Source organism: Trachemys scripta, chromosome 3, assembly GCF_013100865.1.
Source record: "Trachemys scripta elegans isolate TJP31775 chromosome 3, CAS_Tse_1.0, whole genome shotgun sequence".
Taxonomy (NCBI): domain Eukaryota; kingdom Metazoa; phylum Chordata; order Testudines; family Emydidae; genus Trachemys; species Trachemys scripta.
The window spans coordinates 6,967,762-6,992,836 of record NC_048300.1 but is presented as its reverse complement, the minus strand read 5'-3'; the positions used below and the strand labels follow the sequence as shown (position 1 = coordinate 6,992,836).

The following is a 25,075-nucleotide window of genomic DNA, read 5'->3' as shown; positions in this document are numbered from 1 at the left end:
CTTTCCTATTACTTGGGCTGTGCAATAGACGATGAATGGGAGCCTTTCTCTAAGAAGGAGCGATTTGTTATCGGAATTTGTGGATGTTCATAATGCATCAGACACGGATAAGCAGATAGAGCTTGCCTTACTCAGGGATGAGTAGGGGGTCTCTTTTGTGTGCATATAAACATAATGAATTTAAAGTCTGTTATCTCTGGCCTTTGCTGAGTAAAACTAGACAGCTGGGAAATCTTGCCTCTCCAGTGGTATAAAGTATAAGTTTCCCATTCAGGTAGGGCACACGTGTTACTCATATTGAAGTCAATGAGAATTAAGCACGTGCTTAAGTTACGTGCTTTCCTGAATCCAGGCTCCTCTTTCTAGTGGTGTATGTCAAGAGAGAGCAGAGTTTATAGCTATAACATTTTGGGGTATAGAAATGTTTCTATTGAGCCAGGGCTGATTTCTGCCCACCTCGGGCACTGGACATAGTGGGATTGGGGAGGAGGAAGGAAGATGAAAATTTTCAGAGTGTTTTTTGTTGTAAACTTTTTAGCCAGGCAAAATTACGTTCACGTACATCATTCACTGCTCGTTACTTATTCAGGATTGGATTATGTGACACATGGCCGGAAAGGGTTAAACGTCCTGCAACATAAATAACCCTCAAATGACGCGGGGAGATAATGTTTGTGTTTTTGTGTATTTACATATGTATGAGTAGGGTCAACGTTGGAATCAATAGTCCCTGTCTAGGCTGTATTCAGATAGTTCTGAGATCAAAAGAACATCCTAGCATTTAAATGAATTGTAAACACTGGATATCTCGGTATTCATCTCTCTTTGAAAGATACTATGAATGGTGGAGGAACAAGCAAATGGCCTTATGTCAATTCTATAGCTAAGTACCCGTGATGGACCTCCTTCAAAGTCATCCTAATTACCTTTTGTTCCCTGAGGGAATCCCAACTTGTCAAAAGACATGAAATTGCATAAAAGATCCTTGGGTCCCGATTCTGTCATCTCAGATCTGCTTAAGCTTCCTCGGGGGAAGTTTGAGTCACAAGACTGAGGTCCCAGTTATGCTGGTACACCCTGAATATGGACATTGGACTATAACCTATGAACTATTTCTGAAAGAACTCTTTGCAACTACAAAGCTCACCATCTCTGCAATGAATCTGCACCTAAATGAATTGAACTCATGTTTGTATGTATATTGATCTTTTAACCATACTCTCTCTCTTGTTTTTTAATAACATTTAGTTTAGTTTAGTTTAGTTTAGTTAATAAGAATTGGCTGTAGCCAGGGCCAGCACAACCCATTAGGCGACCGCGGTGGCCAGATCTTCGGCCGCCCCGGTTGTCATCGGTATTTCGGGGGCGGGAGCTTCCGCCGCTTCTGTCGGGGGCGGTATTTCAGGGGCGGGACCTTCCGCTGCCTCTCTTGGGGGCAGCATTTCGGGGGCAGGACCTTCCGCCACCTGGGGCGGCAAAAAAGCTGGCGGCGCTCCTGGCTGTAGCGTGTATTTGGGTAAGATCTGGAATATTCAATAACCTGGGAGGTAATGTGTCTGATCCTTTGGGATTGGTAGAACCTTCTCTTTTATATGATGAAATAAGATTTTCAGGAATCTTCATCATATTTGACTTAGGTACCTGGATGGAGGTCTGAGGCTGTATCACTTTAAGGGAACTGTGTAGTTTGAACTTCTGAGTAACCAGTACGGTAATAAAGAAGCTGTTTTATGCTGGCTTGGTGAATCTAAGTATTGGAATATCCACCAGGGTTATGGGGATTGTCTGCCCCATTCTTTGCAGTTCACCCTAATTGAGTGACCATAGCTGGTCCCCATTGGGACCCTGGTCACAGGTTAATATTTAAAGAACAGGGCTAAAGATTCTGGCTTGCTGGCTGGGAAGTCACCCTCCTCTGAGTATGCTAAAAAGGGTGACCAAACTTCTAAATGCCTGTCCTCTTCTTTAGCACTTCTCTTGGTGTGAGAGTTCTTCCATTACAGGGACAGACCATGTTTTACTGTGCCTCAATTCCATAAGAGCAAGGATTGGAGAAGATGGCTATTGAAAACTGCTCAGCTGTCTGAATTGTTAGAATAAGTCCCAAGGGAGAGGGGATTAGTAAGCAGAAAGAAGGCGAGGTGTTTACAGATGCAGGAAAAATGCATCACATGGCTGTGTGATTTGTCACATAGACAGTATTTCGACATGTGCGGTATGTGTAGCTCTATATTATCGGTATTGCCATCCATAAGTGTTCAAAAATCATGACTCAGGCCCCCCAATATCATGAGATTGGCTTAAAAAGCACACGACTTAAATGGATCCCGTATGTATTTTTTTTTTATTTGCCATCTGGCTTTTGAGCTTTCAGGGTTCACGTTTTCTCTGCAGTCACAAAAGCTAGGAAGTTTCAGTTAAAAACAAAAAGCCCACTGAGATTTTTCACATAATCACCTGGCTCCAGGAGCTGGGACTTTTAAGAACAACTCCAAATATGGTGAGGCTCACCATATAATCACAAGACTTGGCATAACTGTGTTTTATATACTTAGATACATACACTTAGATTGTAAGCTCTTTGGGACGGGGGCTAATCTTTTGGTTCTGTGTGTATACAGTGCCTAGCACAACGAGAGCTTTGGTCCATGATTGGGGCTTCTAGGTATTACTGCAATTCAAATAAGTAATAATCACTATTAATAATAAAACATATAGGGTCTGATTCTTTCTGATACTCAGGCAGTCTGAGCATCATTTTTGGTAGTGTAAAGGGGCTGTAATGTGGGTGCTAAACAGTGCAAAGGGCCTAAGTGTAATTGAGAATTAGGCCGAGATGATGGATTGGTAAAAGCCTCCATAGCTATGTTATGTGGTTGGGCTCAGTGGAAGTGCGCATCAGACGTGCATGCTAAAAAAGCCACAGGTGAGAACATGCCAACAGCTGTAGCAATGCAGTGCATCGGGACATGCTGGCTTAAGATATGTCAACCAGCAAGAATCACAAGGGCTTGTTCCATTCTCAGTATAACATTTCTGCTAAACATTCAAAACTGCAGGCATGAACTCTGAGCTGGCTGGTGATAGGACTAACCTTATTTTATAGCCACACACATAATACACGATACTGATTTTGCACACGCGTTTAACCATTGTGCAACAAAAACAACAGTGGAGAAAATGGAAGCAGCTATAAAAGAAGCCTAAGAACAAAAGAAACCCTTTTGTTCGCTCTCCCGGTACCCATGACCATATGTATTGTGTGTATCTCCAGTATTTCTCTGATCAAGCAGAGCAGTGAGCAATAAACCGTAGAAATGAATCCTTGAATAAACTCACTGTAGTCTGAACATCTACAATAAATATTTCAGTTTTAGTTATTAGAATTCATTACTGCAAAGGTACAGAGAATCCCATCTGATCAAGCATTGTTAGGCAAGAGTCAGGCCTTGTACCATTGTTACCGTGTATGGGATAGTGCCAACAATGACTCTCGGAGGGGGGGTGGGGAGTGCTGCATGATTTATAAACGTACTCAACAGCACTTTGCTATTTCAGTTGTTTGTTTTCAGTAGTTGAAAGTAGAGATGCCTGTAAAACATTAGCAAGATGATTTATGATTGATATGGAAACATAGCTTGGTTTCTTTAAATTATAACTCATATCACTCTAAGGTAAACACCACCCTTCTGTCTTCCATGTAGAAACATTTTCCGCCACCGCAAGGAGTCAGAATGCAAGAATTTAACATTTTTAAATATATTGGGGGCATTGACAGACTCTGGGGACTGGTGATGGAATCTCCAAGGACGACAGTTCTAATGTAAGCTGGATTGCTTGTAGTGGCAGTAGCATATTGCCAGCCAGTGACTGATGTCTTACAGCATGGGAATTAAGTTGGTGGTCTCAACCCAATTCCTAATGGTCGGATGTCACAAGCACAGAGCCCATCATCTTGATGGTCGGCCCCAGCAGAGAAGTCAAGGATTGAATGAGCACAGGGACTATTCGATCTCTTCACTCCGCGAGGTGGTCCCTACAGGTCCAAGTTGTAGCACACTAGTGGGACAGCATGAGAAGGTTGTGTTGCTTTTCTCCATGCTCTGCCTGCCTGCCCATAAGCTGAGAACTCTCATCAGCCTTTTGGGGGAGCATCATTGTCTTTATTCAGATATTGCAAATGACCATCCTGTTAATTGATTTGCTAACCCTGAAGGAAGCAGTTCTAGTTGAAAACTGTGGGTCAGGTGTTCATTTGCACGGAGGCCCCTTGTGACAGAATGTGAGTAGGCTTGGGCTGACATCACTCTGGGCACTTGGTAAGCGTATCCCATGGGACAAATTAGAGAGATAATTGGTTAGGGATGGAATGATTAATCAATGATCATGGTGGCTCAGCTCATCAGGGGAGGACAGCTAAGAGAGAGATGGGAAGAAGAAGAGGGGAGAGAGGTAGGCTGGAGGGAAAGGCCAGAGAAACCCAGGATTGCAGAGAAGAGAGATCGCTTTTCCCCACTCACCCTGTGCTTGGGGAGAATGTAAGAACCATGAGCTGTGGGGAACGTGTTCTGTTATATTCACACTGTAAATAAGGCACTTGGTTTTGCATTTGCCATGCGTTCTGTGTGAGGACTGTTTGCATGCAGAATCCCGGGTGAGGAAATCTGGCCCGGTGATACCCCTTGGCGCCCGTCTGGCCTGTGTGCAACTGGGAACCTAGCTCTGTATGTTGTTGTAATTGCACTGGTTCTAATTGTTTTGAATCAGAATTAGCCCCCAGTGCTATTAAAGGCAATCAAGGGTTTCCATGGGCACTTGCATGTTTTTTGCCACTAGATTCAAACAATTCACTTGGCTGGTCCGGCGAGGCGCTGAGCGCTCCAGCAGGGGACTGAGCGTGGGGCAATCTCCACCTTGTATGATTGAGTCCTGAAGCCAAAGTATGAAGTTGCAGTTCAGAACCAGTCCTTCTAATCTATTAATAGAGCATCTGGAAGCTGCTGTACCACTTCTTCGCTCTCTTCACACAGCACTAGGCTTTAACTCAACAGATGTTATGGGCTTGACGTAGGAACGACAGACTGGGTTAAGTTTTCTGGCCTGTGTTACGCAGGACGTCAGACTAGATGATCGTAATAGTCCCTTCTGGACTTTAAATCTATGGGTCAGATGTAACCTCAGCAGATGGCTGCGTATTCCACATCTTGTTCTAACCGTTATTAGCTTTTAGGGGTTGGAGCTTTTAGTAACTTGATGCGCTTTCAAGGGCATCTATTCTGCACATCCAGAGTTTCCCCTTTAACATGGTTTGTACTGAGCCCACATCCTTCTGTACCCTCACCAGGCTGGGGAGCAATCAGAGCGACTGAGGTCTGAGAGCAGCTGGTGCTACTGAAAGCATGTGTCTGAGCCCTGCCTGGGGCAGCTCCGTTCTGTGACCTCCCACTGCTGAGTGGCTATTTGGAGAACTGAGTTTTGCGAGCAGCTGATGCTGTCCTGTCCCTGTGAGTTTGAACTGTATCAGCCTTTTCCCTTCTGTGACCTCACCCTGAGGATTGTTAGCTGAGGAATGGAATTCCAAGAGCTAGCTCTTTTTCCTTTGAGTTTTGGTAGGGCCTACAGCAATGTCAAGTTGATAAAACTGAGAAGCTATTAATTATTACTGTTATTGTAGAGGCCTCGACCAGGTTAGGGCCCATTTTGGAAGGTGCTGTATAAACAAATCGTAAATTTAATCACGGTATTTCCAGCCCCAAGTGAGTCAGGCTCCAAAAACAACAAGACTAGCTTAAAAATCCTGAGATTTTTGTAAAAACATACATTTTGGGTGCTTTTTATTTGCCTTAGGTTTTGAACCTTTATGGTTCACCTAGATCACATTTTCAATCTCTTCTCCCCATCTGCCTCTTTAGGTACCTAAATACATTGACTTCAGTAGGAGATGAGTTAGCCAAATGCTGAGTGCTTTTGAAAATCCACCCCTGAATTTCCTGGCTCTGTGTGGTCTCGTTTTCATTTACACTAAGGGTTTGTCTACACTGCCCCGCAGTTCGGACTACAGGGTGTGAATAGTAGCAAAGTGAAAAGTGCTGTGCTGTAACTCTCTCATGCGGAACTCTGTTAATGTGAACTAGGAACCTTTTGGTTTGCACCTGCAGCGGCCACACAGGGGAGTTACACTGCAGCACTTCGGTGCGCGCTGCTATTTGGACCCCGTTGTCCGAACTGCTGGCCAGTGTAGACATACCCTTGAACACCTTTTCCAGTTCTCTAGCAATGTAAAGCGTTCTTTTAATGAACGTACCTGCAATTCACCTTAGCCCTCAAAATTGTTGATAAAAAAAATGTCATCAACATTTTTTTTTTGAAGTCTAGGTAATTGAAAATTGTATTTTTAATGAGCAGTTTGGTAAAAATGTAGAATTCAGAATTTTTCAACCCTAATTCATACCCACTTTAAGGGCCATCTGCTCTGCCATAATGGTGTGGAGGAGCCTTCATGTAAATGACCATCAGGGCCTTATGTGTTTTAACTCAAAGCCCTAACAGATTAAAATTCACATACGTCTGAACATTTTTTACCTAGTATTGTAACATGAAGTGACTATAGAATCATAGGACTGGAAGGGACCTCGAGAGGTCATCTAGTCCAGTCCCCTCACTCATGGCAGGACTAAGTATTACCGAGACCATCCCTGACAGGAGTTGGCCTAACCTGTCTTAAAAATCTCCAGTGATGGAGATTCCACCACCTCCCTAGGCAAATCTCCCTATGGCTGAATGAGATCAGAGGGGAAGAAATTCTTTGTTTATTTTTTAATTTGACAAACACTTGGTGCATAGTCAGCTTCCAGGTCTCCCCTGTCAGTTAAATGTCCCCCGTTTTTTTCCATGGGTCCTTCTCCAGCAACAGGAGAGAGAAAAAAACCCTTTGTATCGATAAAAGTAAAAGGTGGTTGAGAAACCACAAAAATGAGTACGTGTAGTACCTGAAATTACTCAAATAAACGCTTTGGGGCAGGGACTGCCTCTTCATCATATGCAAGGTACAGCACCTAGCCTATTGAGGTCCTAATCCCTGACTCGGGCATTTAAGCACTACTGGAATTCAGATAATAAACTGGCTTTTTGCTCCCTGATGGATTTAAAATTATACAAGCAAAGAGGTTAGTTTAGAAATACGCTGAAGTCACTTTCTGGTTCCTGAGTCTTTCACCTTATCTGACTGCAGAGTTTTGTTTATAAAACATAGACTGGTGCGCCAGCAACTCTAGTATTTTATTCCCCCACCACTGGAGTCAATGTCAAAACTCACATTGGCTTTATTTGGGACAAGAGCAGGTCCCAGAGTAGTTAGCCTGGTGAGAAAAGAGTAAAGAATTTTGTTTAAAATCCTATTGCAGGTCCAAGAGCTATTGATCTGGTAGAGAATGTTATTCAAATCTTTGCAGTGACCTAATTTTTCATTTAAACTGAGATAGCGAAAGGAGGGTTGACCTGAGTTCATAGGTTTCTCGGGTCTCAATTGCATCTTTTTATATACTTCTCACACAGTCCCTAGAGCTGATGGATTCCATTGTTTGTAATTAGATTTGACAGCTCTAAAAGTAACAGTGCTAATATCTTTTTTTTTTAAGGCAGAAGTACCCTATCGGTTACATGAAATCCTAATGTCATTCATCCCATGGAAACAAAGAACCCTCTATAGTACAAATGTAGGAATCGGTACTAGTTCCTTTCAGTAATGCAACTTTGCTATTGTGAATCCAAGGTTTCTATGGAAACCTCTACAGCTCACTTTGTCTTGGGAGCTGCACTTAAAAAAAAAAAAAAGTTCGGAGGGGACCCATCAAATAAATGGGGGGAGGGAGAAGAGAGGTTTCCACGTTGGTGAGAGCGAATATTTTTGGTAATGTTTAAGTGACTGATGAAGCGTCGTGTTCTTTCTGCATCTGTTCTCCATAGCAGCGTGCAAACCACTCTGAGGTAGCGCTCTCTGCTACTCTGAACAAAGAGGAGGTTCTGTAATACTTTTCCATTCAAAGGATTTTCACTTGTAATGCAGATGATTTTGTAAGGCAGTTAAAGCTTAGGGGAAGATAAGCAGGATTCTGATTTAATAAACGACATGCTGATTTTAAAAAATGGCAAAACTTCATTCCAGCTACCCATTTTATTTTGACTGAAATATAACAGCTCCTTACCAAGCAAGGATAAAAATCCTCAGCACATCTTGACGAGGGAATATGCTCTTATGTGTCCTTTTGAACATTTTGATTAAAATTAACAGCCGCAGGATTAGACCTGATCTCGTCTATGTTAGTGGCTATCAATGTGTGTGTTGTAAAATCAATAGCCGATGTTATAACGTGATAACCACCATGTTTGGGATCAAAATGACACCCATTGTCTCTACTGCTGCTCTGTAGCAGCAACTAAATAAATAGTTAAAGAACTGGGGCCCGATCCTTAGTGGATGTAAAACAACATAACTCCAATTTCATTTAGACCAGCTGAGGATCTGGCTGTTGATTATTTGTCGTTAACAAGTTAGTCCATAAAATCCCATCTGGCTAATTCAGATTCTACCACTTCTAATAGCTAATAGCTCCGATGTTTACTTTTGTTTAATTGCTAATCAAACGTTGCTGACAACGGAGTGCACTTTACAATTTGAGCCGTTCAAGCAGCCAGTCCTCTCTGAGGACATGGCCCTTTCATTATTCGCACCTTCAAAAAAAAAAAAGTGAATTGCAAGCATTTCAACGCTGAAATTCATAGGAACAATAGTAATAAGGGCCTGATACTGCTGACTAATATTGTACCTAATATCTACCTAGAAAATCTTCATGGAAAAACTGATCCTGTATGGAAATCTTATTCTCCTGCAGAGTTTGTAAGCCAAGCTTCCTGCAGACATTAAAGGCCAGAATCAGTCCGACTGGACAGAAACTCATCAGGAGACATTTATTCTGTGGTTTCAGGTTTATTTACAGGTTTTTCTGGTACAATCTGGCAAAGTCTCTGACCACCTTCTCTCCTTGAAGCTGCACAATCTGAAGACGCTGTAATAAACAAACTAAACACCCAACATGCAGTTCAAACAGGGCAGCTGTTGTCTGAGTAGCTTCCAAGTAGCTTCCTCCACTTCTTCAGAGAAAGGAGCTCCTTTTTTAGTAAGACAGTGCTCGTATCTGTGTTCATCTGTCCCTGATTCATCCCCGCCAACATCCTCTAACAAAAAATGCAGTAGATAGCTTATGCAAATTTGCAGTCTTTTATAACTCCATGAATTCAGGTACAAACCATTCAAAGCGCTTGCCTTCCGACTATGTCTTGATAACCTAGTGAGAGACATCTTAGAAAAACCTTGGGTAGAGAGATGTCGTGCTAGAGAGGTGGGGAGATCTGAATTTGGATAGGATTAAATGTTTCTGTTATGCACAAAAGGAGTGAGGTCTGGGATTCCCCATCCCTTTCCAGTTGCTTGCAACTTGCTTTATTTTTTTCTTACCTGCCTTCACCGTTGTCACTCTTCTTGAATGAGTACAGACACTGGATAGGAGACTGAATTTTTATTATCTCCATGTGTCAAAAATTGTCATGCTAAATTCTTTTATGCCTATGTGTGTGCATGGGGGTGGGGTGAGTAGATACTTGTGTGTTAGTGAATCATTATGTACATTCATAAAACCATGCCTGTCATGTTTCCTTTGCAATCCCTGGTAGTTGTGATTGATTGTGAAAATCTCTCGGAAGGAAGATGTGATGTGAACGTTTGCCTTGCACATAACAGCGCTGTAACTGAGGAAAATTGAATCATTTAAGATAGTTTTCACCTCATTGCCCTTTATCTTTGCCTTCCATGGTGTTTTGTTTTTTTTTAATTCCAGTATTAGTGCTGGAATCTGTTTAAATAGATTCTTAGTAAATTCTTTGAGGCAGACAGTATGTCTTAGTATGTATTTGTACAGTGCCGAGCGCAAAGGGGGAGGGAGGGGAGATCTTGATTGGGGCATCTGGGTGCTCCCACAAAATAAAATAATAATAATACCCATTGCATCGTCTACCTACGGGTCACAGACGTCAGTCCACATAAAAGGACTGATTCTGCCATTTGAGGCATTCACATGGCTTCATCTGTGGCCCAGAGTGGGGTGTAGACAAAATGTACAGCCAAGTGTGCTTTGTCCTCTGATTGCTGGAGACAGTGGGTGATACCTGGCAGGATGTTTGCCGCAGATTGCTTTTAGTAAGGTCCTGTTGAATAACTATGTAATTGCACCAGCTCACAGTTTCCCTTCAGCCTGTGTGTGCTAATGGGCCTGTCTTTGCCAATTATGGGTATATTGTAGCATGGGGCAGTGAACAATCTGTGTTTGCTAGCTACTTCCCCTGCTTCCATTCACCTGATGTCTGGTGTGACAGACTCTCCTGTTTCACAGGGTTGAACTGTCTATACAGTTTATTTCATAGAATATCAGGGTTGGAATGGACCTCAGGAGATCATCTAGTCCAACCCCCTGCTCAAAGGGGGACCAATCCCCAATTAAATCATCCAACAGATTTTTGCCCCGTATCCCTAAATGGCCCCCTCAAGGATTGAACTCACAGCCCTGGGTTTAGCTCATAGGGTCTCTTTTCCTACACTGTGGGCTTGTCTTCATTGCAACAGTTAGCGTCAGTTAGTACACAGGAGGTATTCTGGAGTGAGATCAGAGCCATCACGCTGCAAAACATCCCATGGGCTCGTCTTATTTGCAGGGGTAGCTTGCGCTATAACTTGAGTTTTGTCACAGCCCGACTCCTGTCCACACACACAAATCTTTAGCTCCAGTTAAGTGGTGCTTTAAACTCCAGCAATGAAGACAAGCCCATAGAGGACTCGGGGCATGGCAGCATGGGCTTGGGACTCGGGGTATATAATATACGTGAGCGGCCAGCCTGTACTGCCGCCTCTGCAGCTGTGGTGTCACGGCTATTGTTATTCAAGCTAGATAGATCAAAACTAGCTCAGGGATGTCTATGCATACTGCAGTCACACCTCTGATTGCAGTGTAGACGTACTCTCTGCGGTATTGCTGATACTACCTCTTTCATGGAAAGACTAATACTAAGACGTCCTCTGTACTTTTATACTGGCTCACACCCTAGTTTGATGATAACTTTGGCAGGACTTATAACAATGTAAGAACGGCCATACTGGGTGAGACCAATGGTCCATCTAGCCTAGTATCCTGTCTTCCGACAGTGGCCAGTGCCAGGTGCCCCAGAGGGAATGAACAGAACAGGTAATCATCAAGCGATCCATCCCCTTTCCCATTCCCAGCTTCTGGCTTATGACACATTATAACATTGCATTTTTACACTCTCTGAAATGTGTTATTACCAATGCTAAACTGCTGTTTTGGTCAGAAAAGTGACTATGTGAAAATGGCAGTTTTTCACCTGACAGCTCTGCTCCCTGGGTGTATTTAGTCTTTGCTGCTTACATTAGTCACATTAGGATGTAGCTTTTTACTCCTCTTACACGGCAGAGGTAATCCAGCTATGGGAGAGTGAGCTGGATTGTTTTTGATGTAATCATCTACAGAATTGTTAATTAAATTCCAACTGCAGAACTTTATTCATGATAACGATGTGAAAGCCAAGAAGAACATAGCTTGATTTTTGGACTTCTGGTTGAATGTGTAGGGCTGCTGGTTAGCAAAAACGACAGCTTTTTATTTGTTAGCTGAACAAACTCAATCTGGAGTTATTGAGCGATACGACACATTTGGAAGGCCATTTCTACAACTGCTTTTCAGCATATAACTGAAAGCTATTCCGGCAACCTAACAGGCTGACAATCTTTAAATGCTTTTTAATCCAATTAACACATGTAGCGTTAACACAGCATTTCATTAAATGAAAGTAATTTGCCTTTATTTGACTAACAAAACCACATTTGCAATACTAATCATCACATTATCCATCTCTATTACATGCCTCCTTAGATGGTGGTAGTAATTGTCTGCTCACCTTGAAAATACATTGGCTAATCCCGCAAAATACCTTATTTACTGACAACAAATCGAATGATTTAAGTAAGTGAGAGGTGTGGGTTTTATTTTGTCTTGTTTGCACTCTAGTTAGTCGATAGTTTTCCATGACACTTGTTATGTTATTGGAGAGAATCAGTAAGTCTGTATTATACTGTAATAAAGGGTACGTCCACACTACCTGCCGGAGCGATTGATCTATCGGGGATCGATTTATCGTGTCTCATCTAGACACAATAAATCGATCCCCACCGCGCTCCCCGTCGACTCTGGAACTCCACCAGGGTGAGAGGCGGAAGCGGAGTCGACGGGGGAGCCGTGGCCGTCAATCCCGTGCCGTGAGGACGGGAGGTAAGTCGAAATAAGATACGTCAACTTCAGCTACGCTATTCTTACATCGACACTCCCCCCGCCCCCCCGTGTAGACTTGCATCCGGGGCTGGTAGAGGCGAACTGCAAACCATTGATATATGTACATTCAATACACTAGGCCTGATACCTCCCCTCCTGCTGTAAGGAAGGAGGGAAGCAAAAGCAGGTGCAACATGGATATAGGTGAGGAAGCAGTGGCTCCACTCCATTGGCTGCAGGCTTGTGACCGAGGTAGCTACGAGACAATCTAACCTCTTTCAATTGTACTGCAATTAGTGTCGTTAGTGGCTTGCAACACCAGCATTTGATTGGCCAAAACGCATTAATACTGAACAGATTTTAATCTATTTCTTTTCAGTTTCAATATTAAGGATACAGATTCCTAAAGAATCCACAACCCAAAGCAGTCTGACCGAGCAAAGAGACTAGGGGCCAAATTCTGATCCCTGTTATGCTGCTGTAAGCCCTCTGTTTTCAATTAAGTCATTCTAGGTTTACATCAAGAGTAATTGAGATCAGAAAGTGGGCCTGTGTTTTCTCGTGATGGACAGTTAAAATGCATCTGATTTGGTATTTCTTTCCGTCACCTTATTTGAAATAATTATGTCTCTGCATGAAGTTTCTTCATGGTTGACTTCTACCAACAGATGCTCTCTTCTAAGCTAATTAGACCATGGAGTTTGCCTGAATCCTACAGCATTACTGCAGAGTAAACATTCATATTCTTCATTCAGAGCAATAATAACTTTGCCTTTGAGTCTGCTGCAGGGGAAAAGCTATTATTTGAAATGAATACAGAACATCCAATGGAATCTTCTCTCATACAGGCAAATACATCTAAATATAGAGCAGCTGTTATCTCTGCAGAGTGTGTTTACTGGACTCTGCAACTGAGGTTTGGTTTTGAAAGACACACCAACCCCACACAAACTAGCATGCAAGCTTTGATTAGGAACAGTAGGAGTAGGAGCTGGAACTCTTACCAGAGATATTGGCCCTGAAACAGGACTTATTTTCAGCAATTTATTTATGCACTGGAATGCTACTGAAGTGAAGATATAAGCAGCTGGTAGTGTCTTAGCCCTTTAAAAGAGGGCACACATGTTCAAATGTGATTTGCTGGCCTGCTGGGTGACCTTGGTCAAGGCACTTACCTCCTTGTGCCTCAGTTTCCCCATCTGTAAAATGGGGATAATGATCCTGCTCTCCTTTGTAAAGCACTTTGAGCTCTATGGATAAAAAGTGCTGTATAAGAGCTAGGTATTATCAGTGATTACAAAAATGAAAGAAATAATATTCAGTCCTCATAATACTTCTAAGTGTCAGGTAATGTTAAGTGCATTTACCTTTTTCCTGGGGAGTAGCTTGGCAGTCACCAGCATATGTGACACACTCACTTGATGAATAATGTAGTGTTGGCACCATGCAACCTCCAAGCTGCTCTTCTCCAGCTATGTGTTTCATATTATGGCTGTGCGGGGTGAGGTTGTAGTGTCAATAAGTGTGTCGCACCAGTAAGGCACAGTGAAAATCCTTGCATTCAGAGTTCTTTGCTATTTTTCAGCATAGTTTCCTCTGAGAACTAACAAAGCTCCTGGTAGAGCTAGTGTCATACAGAAAGAGTCTGGCTCACCTTGGGGACATGGAGAAATATTTTAGGTAAAAAGGAATTTGGTTCTGATCCACGAATAATAAATTCAGGGAAAAGTTCAGAGGTGAGATCAAGGATGTCTACAGTGACATAATTTGCACCTTTTTCATGCCTTCTCAACATGTAAATGACACCATCTGACACACCTTAGATCATCCTGCATTTATCTAGAGTTAGTTGAAAAATAGGAATTTTTGTCCCATGGGAAAGGTCAATATTTTGACATTTATTTTCGCTCTGAATCAGTCAAAATTTTTCATGGGACAGAAACTTCTGAAAAATGTTGGCCTGGAAATGTTGAAGCATTTTGCTTCAACTTGGTTCAACAATTATCCCCCGGAACTGCCATGGTGTCTCATGGTAGAGTTGAAAGGATTCGATTTTTAGTGGTAAATATTGGCAAATGTCAATTTCGCCATATATACACGATCCAACAAAATATTTCCATCCATGATGATTGAAATTTAATGATAGGCAACGTAAGAAAAGTTCTGTTTGAGAACTTACAAAAGTCAAAATCCAGAGATTTAGGCTTATTACAAATGGACTAGTGAATGAATAGTGAAAACAGGTATGATTTGTTGATTTAAGGGTTTTTACTTTTATTATTGTGACACAATGTTGACAATTTGTGTTTTAATGGTTTATAAAGCTTTAACTTTTTGAATCTCAGCGTCTATTGTCATTAAATAACTCTGACCCACTGCCCCCAATTTCGCACAATTGTGAAAATTCAAATCACTATAATTCTAAAAAACACTTACAATGTATCATTTTGCTGAACTGTGAACATTTACATTGATAAAATCTAAAAAAAAAATGCTTAAAATAAACATTGATAGTATCCATCGAAATTGTTATTTAAAAAAACAACCACCAAGTTCTGCCACGTCTATTCATGGGAATTGTAGTTCAAGTACTTCATGCCTCATTCTCACTGGGCCATACCGCTTTTCCCATGATACACCATGGTTATGTGACTCCCATCATGCATCCCCTTGGTTCAACCAGGGGAGAGACCTATGTGAGCTTGGGCAAGGCACTTTGGCCCAGATTCACAAAGGTATTTAGATCCCCGGCTCCCAGGGGCTAAGTACACTAAGTGAACTAAGTACAATTGCTAGATATGAAAAACAAACATGACCTCAGGGAAATGTCCTTTCTGCCAGAAGAAGAACTAGTTCGAAAGTATATAGGCAGGTACATGTGCAGATCTTTTATTGCTCCAGAGGGAGATGGGGCCAAGCAGCCATCTGTTCATCAGGACAGCCCAGGGAATGATGCTATAGTTTATAGTGCTGTTAGTGCTATCCTACCATTGGAGCTGTGACGTCTCCCCAACCCAGCAGAATACACAGGTGACGGTTCCTGTCACTTGTGGAGAGGAAACTGCCTCTATTGTACATCCACCCATGATAGCTGTGGGTGTCCACTTTGAAAATGATTGCTTCACGCTTGGTTTGAATTGTTGTTCTCCCTCCTGTGTGTTCAGATCGGATAGATGGTGTTTTCTGAGGGTGCAGATTACCATCTACATTTATTTCACTGTGGCTCAAGCATCCACACTCCAATCACACTGTTAATGCCGTCTCTTAATACATCTCTGTATTATGTTTATTCCCCTGTCCAGACCAAAATGGTGTTAGGAGAGGTCTGACTCAGAAACAAGACCCAGCTGTTCCTAATCATGATGGGTTTTGTGTATTCCAGGAGTGTATTATGCTGAGAAGCCCATGGCAATAAATCCTTTTGACTTTAAACATTTCTAGCACCTGCCATTCTTCTCCCCATCCCATTCTGAGGGTTTTCCCTTTTCAAATACAAAACGTTGTGTAAAAAATGCTTTGTGATCTGTATTGCTGCACATCTGCTTAATCCAGAGTAGAACATTTTCCTCTTTAACACTGTATGGAGTATGATGCTGAGCTTAGAATTTGTTCGGTATCTCCGAGGCATCTTCGTGAGATATAATGTTATGGTTGCTATGGCTCTGAATTACACAGTAAATATACACAGATCTATAAATGGCCAGAGGACAGATTAAGCAATAACATAACATAAAGCAGTAGCAAAACCCCATGGCACGGGATCCCATATTCCTGTCTGTTGCAAGATTACCAACCTACAGAAGGACTCATCTGTTTTTATTACCTTACTTTGCCATAAATTGTTTCCAATACCCTGATTAAATGTTTCTTTTTTCTCCTTTCCCAGCTCTCCATGAATTCCCCAGCGACATCTTTACAAATGAGGACAGAAGACATGGAGCTGTAGTCCTGCATGTCTTCTGTGTAAGTGTTTTGACTTCATTTGCACTTTTTTTAAAACTGGAAGTAAAATATTATCAGACAAGCTGATGTCATTTCTTATTCATCTGGTTTTCTGTTGTTGCAGTTTCTTCCCGTGGATATATGCTTATGCACAGAATTCTCAAGAGCCATTCTCAACCTCGTTTGAGAATGGCGAGTTACAAATAATTTTGATTCTTTAATATTACAGCTTTTCCTTTATATGCGTTATTATGCTTTTAAAGGCCCCGATCCAGCATGTAAGCACATGCTGAAATTTGCACAAGAATAATCTCATTTAAAATCAATGGGACTGTTCATGTGTTTAAAGTTAAACATTTTATGTGGAAATCATTGGGAGATAAGATAATCTATACAGCTTCAGGATCCCACTTTTACGGGCTGCTTTTTGGCATAGGATCTGCCTTTAATGTTCTCTGCCCACTTCTGTCTGTTTGACTTTTGATAGCTCTTCTTTATGGTGTTATTATACAGTAGGCCAAAAAAACCCCGTTTTTTAAAATGAAAAATCAGTTACAGTCTTCCATGAGAAACGAACAAGTAGAAGTGGTTTCAAGGGAAGGTACAATTGTAAGGCTGAAATGCCAGGCAAGCTTGAGGGAATCTGAACACACAATGTTAAATCTCGGAGCTTTTCGTGGCAGGGACCACGTCTGTACAATATGCCGCCAAGTCTTGGCCAGTGTGTGGTACATCACGGGAGCAGGACCTGGCCCAGGATTCAAACTTCTGTGGGCCTGAGGCACTCAGAATGAGCATCCTTTGAGCAAAGGAAGTTTGTAAGAAACTGGTGAGTGTGTGGTACAGGTCCCCCTTGGTGCCAGATCCCCAGAGGGTATAAATCTGTTACAGGCCCAGCTGGAAAGCCTGCACTTAAGCAATAGTAACATCTTATGCTTTTAGCTCTGAAATTCCCTGGTTCAATCCCAGGTGTATCACCCAAGATTGTGGCCATTACATCAGGATACTCCCAATGCCTCACTAATTGCAATGTCACTGCCAGGCCTCTATAACTTTATCTTTTAGAAATAATTTGATGTATTTTTGTAGTATTATGAGGTACTCGGGTACTTCAGAGTTGAGCACCATAGAAGTATCTATAAATAACAACAAATAAATGTAGTGCCCCACATTCTGCGGCATCATAAACACAATATTCTCTCTCCAGTACTGCCGAAAGCATTGCAAAGTCAGAGTCAGGCCTGAAAAATCATGAGATTTCAGAGGTAACACTACGATGGGATGTGTACCCCACACACAGGCCCTGAAAGGGAAATGAGGGCCTCAGAGGCCAATTACATTATCTGGTTGCACCCGGAGAATGGACAAGGCTTAATTAGGGCTGAAGCCCAGCTCAGGAGGAGCTGGGGAGTGATTATAAAGGCAGGAAGTTTAGAGCGGAAGAGGGCTGCAGGGAGAGAGTCTGGAGTCACTCTGGGATTAGAGAGGAGGAAATCCAGAGGGAGAGTGATCTCTGGATCCTCCCCTGAGTAGACAAGGCTGGCAACTGGCCAGGAGTTGCATAGAACAGCCTCACTAGTGGGGAGCCCTGGCAAAACTGGAGTCCCCGGGAAGGAGCCCTGAGAGGCATTTACTTGAGAGGGATGTAAGGTCAGGCTGGGAGTTTGCTAGGGGATTCCAGGAGAAGGCCCTGAGAGAAGGGAGGACCTAGAGTGGTTGTGGGGAGTAGGCGTCAGGAAGGCTGCGCAGGAAGAACCCCAAGGAAGCAGCCACAAGGACTTGGCCTAAGCAAATCTTGGCTGCTGGGTTTAGGGTCCCTAGGCTGGAACATAGTGTAGCGGGAGGGTCCAACTTCCCCCACCCAGCCACTGCTATGGCGGCATGAGGGACATGGACAACGGAGAGCCCTGAGAACAGGAAGTGAGGCCCACGAGGCCCAGAGTCAAGGCCAAAGATGTGATACAGGGTCTTGGACTGAAAGGGTGGACTAAATCATATCCTGGCTAGAGGGCTGAGTCACAGGAAGAGACAGCCATTGCAGGACCAGAGCGGCTGTCAGCAGGAGGCACTAAATGGAGCAAAAGCTACCACGCCACACCTGGCCACAAGAAGGTGTTCCCCAGAAGTGAGTCCATTCCTTACCAGCACATTTTGGATTTTTTTTATTTGCCTTCTGGTTTTGGAGCCTTTGGGTTCTAGTTTTCAAGCTTTTACCCACTGCCATGTGGGCTAGAAATTGTATTTAAATGAAAGCTGAGTGTCTTGTATAATCACATGACTCCAAGAGCTGGGGCTTTAAGAAAAATGCCTAATATTATCAGGCTCAGGATACAATCTTGAAAGTTGGCAACACCGTCTCTCAAATACTTCTAGTAAGAAAGAGCATGTGCCACAATTTGCAAGACTGAGATTTTTGAAAATTGTCACAGAAGCACAGTTATCATGGGAGATCCCCTGCAATCACAATTGAAAGCCCAGATTTCGCAAAGTACTTAAGCACGTGCCTAGTTTTAACAGGTGAATAGTCCCATTGTAGTCAATGGAATTGCTCATGTACTTAAAATTAGACGTGCTTAAGTGCCTTTTTTTATTGGTGCTTTGAAGTACTAAAGTAGTAATTATTGTACTCCAGGAACTGGGTAAAAATAATGAGTGTTTTGAAACTGGAATTGTGTGATGTAAACTCTGGTCTGCCAATCCATTATTCTATGCATCCAGGACCTTATGCTCAACAGCTGCTGTAATCTCAAAGAAATAGAAGTGCACTTCTCCCTCCAGAGCCTCTTATTAACTTCTGTATTGTAGATGAAAGACCATTCTTTTCCTTTTAATGTCTTCATAATTGATATAGAAGTGCCAAATCGTCCCTACTTCTCATGGGTTAGAGGCATTTTCAAACTGCCAAGAAAATACCTGCTTCTGATGAATATTTAAAAACATTTTATATCTTTAGTCGGCTTAAATGAACAGTCACTGTTAGAAATGTGTGATTCATGATTTCCTTTCCCTTTCAAATTACAATGTATCACATTCTGTCATCATGCAAATACTCTGTGTTATGATTTTTTAAGAGCTAAGTGACTCCAATTATAAATTTGTTGTATAGCATCAGTATTAGAAAGCTGAATATTTCCAAGGATTGGTGGCAAAATATTTGACTATGGGATGTTCTGGACTGTGTATCCTAAACCAGGGTTAGAGAAAGAGCTCATTTAGTGGCTTAGATTACAATTTTTACACCTGGGTGCCCAAAGAAAGGTGCTTAAATAAGGGTTCAGATTTTCAAAGGTGCTGAGTACCCAGTTGTTCCTGTTGATTACATAATGATTTTTGAGTGGTCAGTGCTTCTGATCATCAAGCTGTTTACTTTAAGGTGCCTAAATATGGATTTAGGAGCCTAATTTGAGGCATTTGGTTTGAATGTATCTACTCTTTGAGCAGCCTGAATTTTTTTAGGGTATTTTGGTCATGTGCAAATATTCTAGGAAAAGAAATAGATGATAAAAAAAACCCCACTTCTCGGAAAGTTTTGCATGTGCCAGAGCAGGAAAAAGAATCCTGATGTTTGAGGAGGCCTAACTCTCATGCAACAATAGCTCTCCGACAGATGGCACCAAATCTTTGTACTTGGGCCAAATGTAAAATCAGGCTGATCCTACTTGCACTGACCTTTTGTAAACTGGTTTGAGATCTGCCAACAACTCTGTAAGCAGGTGTAACCGAGGGCCGGACAGGTGCAACGTCTTTGCTGGGAGTCAGTGCGGCCTTGCATGGTAGGGATTGGCTGTGGAACCCAAACTATGGGTTTGAATCTTAGGCTTGATGCTTAACTCGCAGTGATGGTTTTAATTCTACTTACCGTCATTTGGTGACTATGCATGCTGGTGCCTTAGCTATGTAGAATGGGCTTTCCAAACTCCCTCAGTCCTACCTCTGCTCCATTGAAGTCCATTGTGGTTTTATCACTGACTTCAATGGGATCATACTTGGCTGAAAATGAGCACTTTGGGAACTTTCACCTATAGTGAGTGTGCACATCTTGTGAGGTGGAATGAGGTGAGGCTGTCGAGTGTCCCTGTACTCTGTCACTGTGTGCTATACACAATCTTCTAAGGATTGAGGGAAGTGGGTCATCTAGGGCCAGTCCCCTGCACTGAGGCAGGGCTAAAGATGATCTAGACCATCCCTGACAGGTGTTTGTCTAACTTGTTCCTAAAAACCTTCAGTGACAGAGATTCTGCAACCTCCCTAGGTAATTTGTTCCAGTGATAAAATACCCTTACAGTTAGAACGTTTTTCCTAATGTCTAACCTAAATCTCCCTTGCTGCAATACCATACCATGCCACCCTTTCTTCTGTACTGCTGCTGACAGCGGTGCTGCCTTCAGAGCTGGGCCAACTGGGAGCGGCAGCTGCTGGCCAGGAGCCCCGAGGTGCTGGGGCTGTGAACTGCCAACTGGAGATGCCAGGGCTCGCCCCAGCAACCCCAGGCACAAGTTAAACACTGTAGGCACCTAGTTGGATTTTCATAAGCACCCACGCATCTTTAGGTGCTTAAATATCTTTGTAAAACTGGCCCTTGGTTACTGTGTCTTGAGTGATATGCAACTTTGCTTTGTCTGAGTATTTTGTCAACCCATATTACCTTCTTTAATCACTGACTGTAAATTTACTCCTGAACTGTAGAAATGACTTTACTGGAAGTCATTCACTCCACCCTAGGACAAAATATGAACCTGTGTATGCGTGATGTTCCACAATCAATTCCTATACTGTTCAAGTTTCTAAGGTCTTAATCAAAGAAAAAAGATATTTTAAAAAGCGAGATAGACCCAGAAATTGCTTCATATTGAACCCACTGTAACAGTGAGATAGTAAAATCGTTATTTTCCATCTCTGTGCAACAGAACACATTTGCTCAGGCTGCTTAAAGCAAAGAAGAGAGAGCTATATTTTTGATTTATTAATTACATTGAACTGACATAAAGTTTTCTGGATTCAAGGGACTGAATAAATCATGAGTCAGGTTCTTTTCCAATCTACCCATGATTTGGGCTTCAGATTTTCTGCTCCTAGGACAGCTTAATATTTTATAACCTTTTATATTATTTTTGAATAAATGAAATGCAACTGAACATAAATCAAAACAAATTATGTTCATTGTTTCCTGCAGGCCTAAAATTCAAGATATAGCAACTATATCAGATTCAAATATAGCAAATATTCAAAACAGGTAGACTTGAAGCTGATATAACAGTATTTAAGAATCTGCTATCCCAATAAGAGAATATTTGTTTTTTTTCTCTACAGTGACACATGCAAAGTGGTGAAGCAGATGTCTTACTCTACTGGGGTACTGTCATTCCATGTAATTAAAAAAAATCAGTATTTTGTGGAGGGCAATGATATTGTTAAATTATGGAAGAAATTAACCCCCCAAAAAAGAATGCATGTCACACCATGTCTAAACACCACTCATTTCATCAGCTAGGCACGGTTTTAACAGTTTAATATTTTAACATTTTTAATAATATATTGGTTAATATTTAGTTGCCAATACATGAAGGCCTATTAGGTCATATTTTGCTTTGATTCTGCATAATGAATGTGTTTATTATATAAACAGTCAAAACCCGCTGGTTTGAACAATGGACTCATCTAAGTCAGAGTATTCTGTTTTGTTTTTTAGTGTAAATGTTCAGCCCAGACCACAAGATTTTAACATTAGAGACTTGTAGTCACCCCTCCACAGTGCTGAACTGTCATCTCCAGAGGCAGTGACTAGAACAGGGGTGGGCAAACTACAGCCCGGGGGCCGCATCCGGCCCTTCAGATGTTTTAATCGAGCCCTCGAGCTCCTACCAGGGAGCGGGATCCAGGGCTTGCCCCGCTCCGCGCAGCTCCCGGAAGCAGCAGAATGTCCCCCCTCCAGCTCCTACATGTAGGGGCAGCCAGGAGGCTCTGCACACTGCCCCTGCCACAAGCACCGCCCCCACAGCTCCCATTGGCGGGGAACCGCGACCGATGGGAGATGCAGGGGCAGCACCCGCAGACGGGGCAGCGCGCAGAGCCGCCTGGCTGCACCTCTGTGTAGGAGCCGGAGGGGGGACATGCCTCTGCTTCCAGGAACTGCTTGAGGTAGCGCCGCCCGGAGCCTGTGCCCCAACCCCCTCCAGCGCCTCAACCCCCCGCCCCAGCCCTGATCCCCCTCCCGCCCTCCAAACCCCTCGGTACCACGGTCCTGCACCCCAGAGCCCGCACCGCCAGCTGGAGCCCTCATCCTTCCACCTGCACCCCAACCCCCAGCCCCAGTCCGGAGACCCCTCCCACACACTGAACTCCCGCATTTCTGGCCCCACCGCAGAGCCCGCACCCCCGGCCAGAGCCCTCATTCTCTCCTGCACCCCAACACCCAATTTCATGAGCATTCATGGCCCGCCATACAATTTCCATACCCGGATGTGGCCCTCGGGCCAAAAAAGTTTGCCCACCCCTGGACTAGAAGATGGTCAGTGGCAGTTAACTTTTGCCCCGCATCAATGTGCTGACCGGTGTTTGGCAACTCTGCTAAGAAGCGTTAACTGACAGTTCCTTGTGCACGGCTAGATACAAAGAGGAAACTGTACTTAGTTTCAGCTTATGATGGCAAAGGAAGAGTTTAATATTAGTCATTATTGTCCAGGGCTGCAATATAGCTCCCTTTCCAGTGCCCTTGAAAATATCTTTAAGAAGATAAGTGTTCCACTTTCTGCAGCCAGCTCCCTTGTCACTTTCTGTACTTCATGCATGTCGACAGCCCAACCTGTCACATGCAGACTCCAAGCCCATGCAAGCCTGCAAGCAGGATTGTTGAAATCTGGAGGCTCGTCTAGGAAACCAGGGAACTCCCTGTGTAGAACTTCTTCATTTGCTACCCCAACAGCAGACCTTGGACAAGAATTTGGGATGGAGTCTCCTCTTCCTTATGCTATCAGCTGGCAACCCATTGAAATGAGGTTTTCCCAGCTGTCTTTCCTCATTTAAGGATTCGTAATCCTTGCCCGACTGACATTTACCCAAACAAGATTCTGAGCAATTTTAAAGTTGTGCGTCTGAACTGACTCTGTAACTGAAACTTCTGCAGCTCTGTCTAGTTAGGAACATAGGAATTGCCAGATTGGATCAGACCCAGGCTCCAACTAGTCCAATGTCCTGTCTCTGTCAGTGGCCACCACCACATACCTCCAAAGAAGGTGTAAGAACCCCTCAGCGGGCAGATGTGGGCTAATCTACCCCCCATCCCAGCCTCATCCTGACTTCCAATAGATAGATTCATAGATTCTAGGACTGGAAGGGACCTCGAGAGGTCATCGAGTCCAGTCCCATCCACAGCTTCTCCCTTATCCACAAGAATCGTTATCCTATCGAAGAAAGCTATCTGATTGGTTTGACATGATTTGTTCTTTACAAATCCATGCTGGCTATTCCCTATCACCTTACCACCTTCCAAGTGTTTGCAGATGATTTCCTTAATTACTTGCTCCATTATCTTCCCTGGCACAGAAGTTAAACTAACTGGGCTGTAGTTTCCTGGGTTGTTTTTATTTCCCTTTTTATAGATGGGCACTATATTTGCCTTTTTGCAGTCTTCTGGAATCTCTCCCGTCTCCCATGATTTTCCAAAGATAATAGCTAGAGGCTCAGATACCTCCTCTATTAGCTCCTTGAGTATTCTAGGATGCATTTCATCAGGCCCTGGTGACTTGCAAGCAACTAACTTTTCTAAGTGATTTTTAACTTGTTCTTTTTTTATTTTATCTGCTAAACTTACCCCCGTCCCATTAGCATTCACTATGTTAGGCATTCCTTCAGACTTCTCGGTGAAGACCAAAACAAAAAAGTCATTAAGCATCTCTGCCATTTCCAAGTTTCCTGTTACTGTTTCTCCCTCTTCACTGAGCAGTGGGCCTACCCTGTCTTTGGTCTTCCTCTTGCTTCTAATGTATTGATAAAAAGTCTTTTTGTTTCCCTTTATTCCTGTAGTTAGTTTGAGCTCATTTTGTGCCTTTTCCTTTCTAATCTTGCTCCTACATTCCTGTGTTGTTTGCCTATATTCATCCTTTGTCATCTGTCCTAGTTTCCATTTTTTATATGACTCCTTTTTATTTTTTAGATCATGCAAGATCTCGTGGTTAAGCCAACGTGGTCTTTTGCCACATTTTCTATCTTTCCTAACCAGCGGAATAGCTTGCTTTTGGGCCCTTAATAGTGTCCCTTTGAAAAACTGCCAACTCTCAGTTGTTTTTCCCCTCAGTCTTGATTCTCATGGGACCTTACCTATCAGCTTTCTGAGCTTACCAAAATCCGCCTTCCTGAAATCCGTTGTCTCTATTTTGCTGTTCTCCCTTCTACCCTTCCTTAGAATTGCAAACTCTATGATTTCATGATCACTTTCACCCAGGCTGCCTTCTACTTTCAAATTCTCAACGAGTTCCTCCTTATTTGTTAAAATCAAGTCTAGAACAGCTTCCCCCCAGTAGCTTTTTCAACCTTCTGAAATAAAAAGTTGTCTGCAATGCAGTCCAAGAATTTATAGTCTGTGCCCCGCTGTGTTATTTTCCCAACATATATCCGGATAATTGAAGTCCCCCATCACCACCAAATATTGGGCTTTGGATGATTTTGTTAGTTGTTTAAAAGAAGCCTCATCCACCTCTTCCACCTGGTTAGGTGGCCTGTAGTAGACTCCCACCCTTGTTTTT

The 25,075-nt window shown here is 42.8% G+C and overlaps 1 protein-coding gene across 2 annotated transcripts in view; it reads left to right on the top strand.

Annotated features, from left to right (window-relative positions):
* Window positions 1-25,075, top strand: part of SLC24A3 (solute carrier family 24 member 3) — a 331,311-nt gene that overhangs the window by 188,845 nt on the left and 117,391 nt on the right. For both annotated transcript variants that reach the window (XM_034764053.1, XM_034764052.1), the window contains exon 3: window positions 16,279-16,355. In XM_034764053.1, the coding sequence (XP_034619944.1) occupies window positions 16,279-16,355 (77 nt within the window). The remainder of the gene's footprint in view (window positions 1-16,278; window positions 16,356-25,075) is intronic.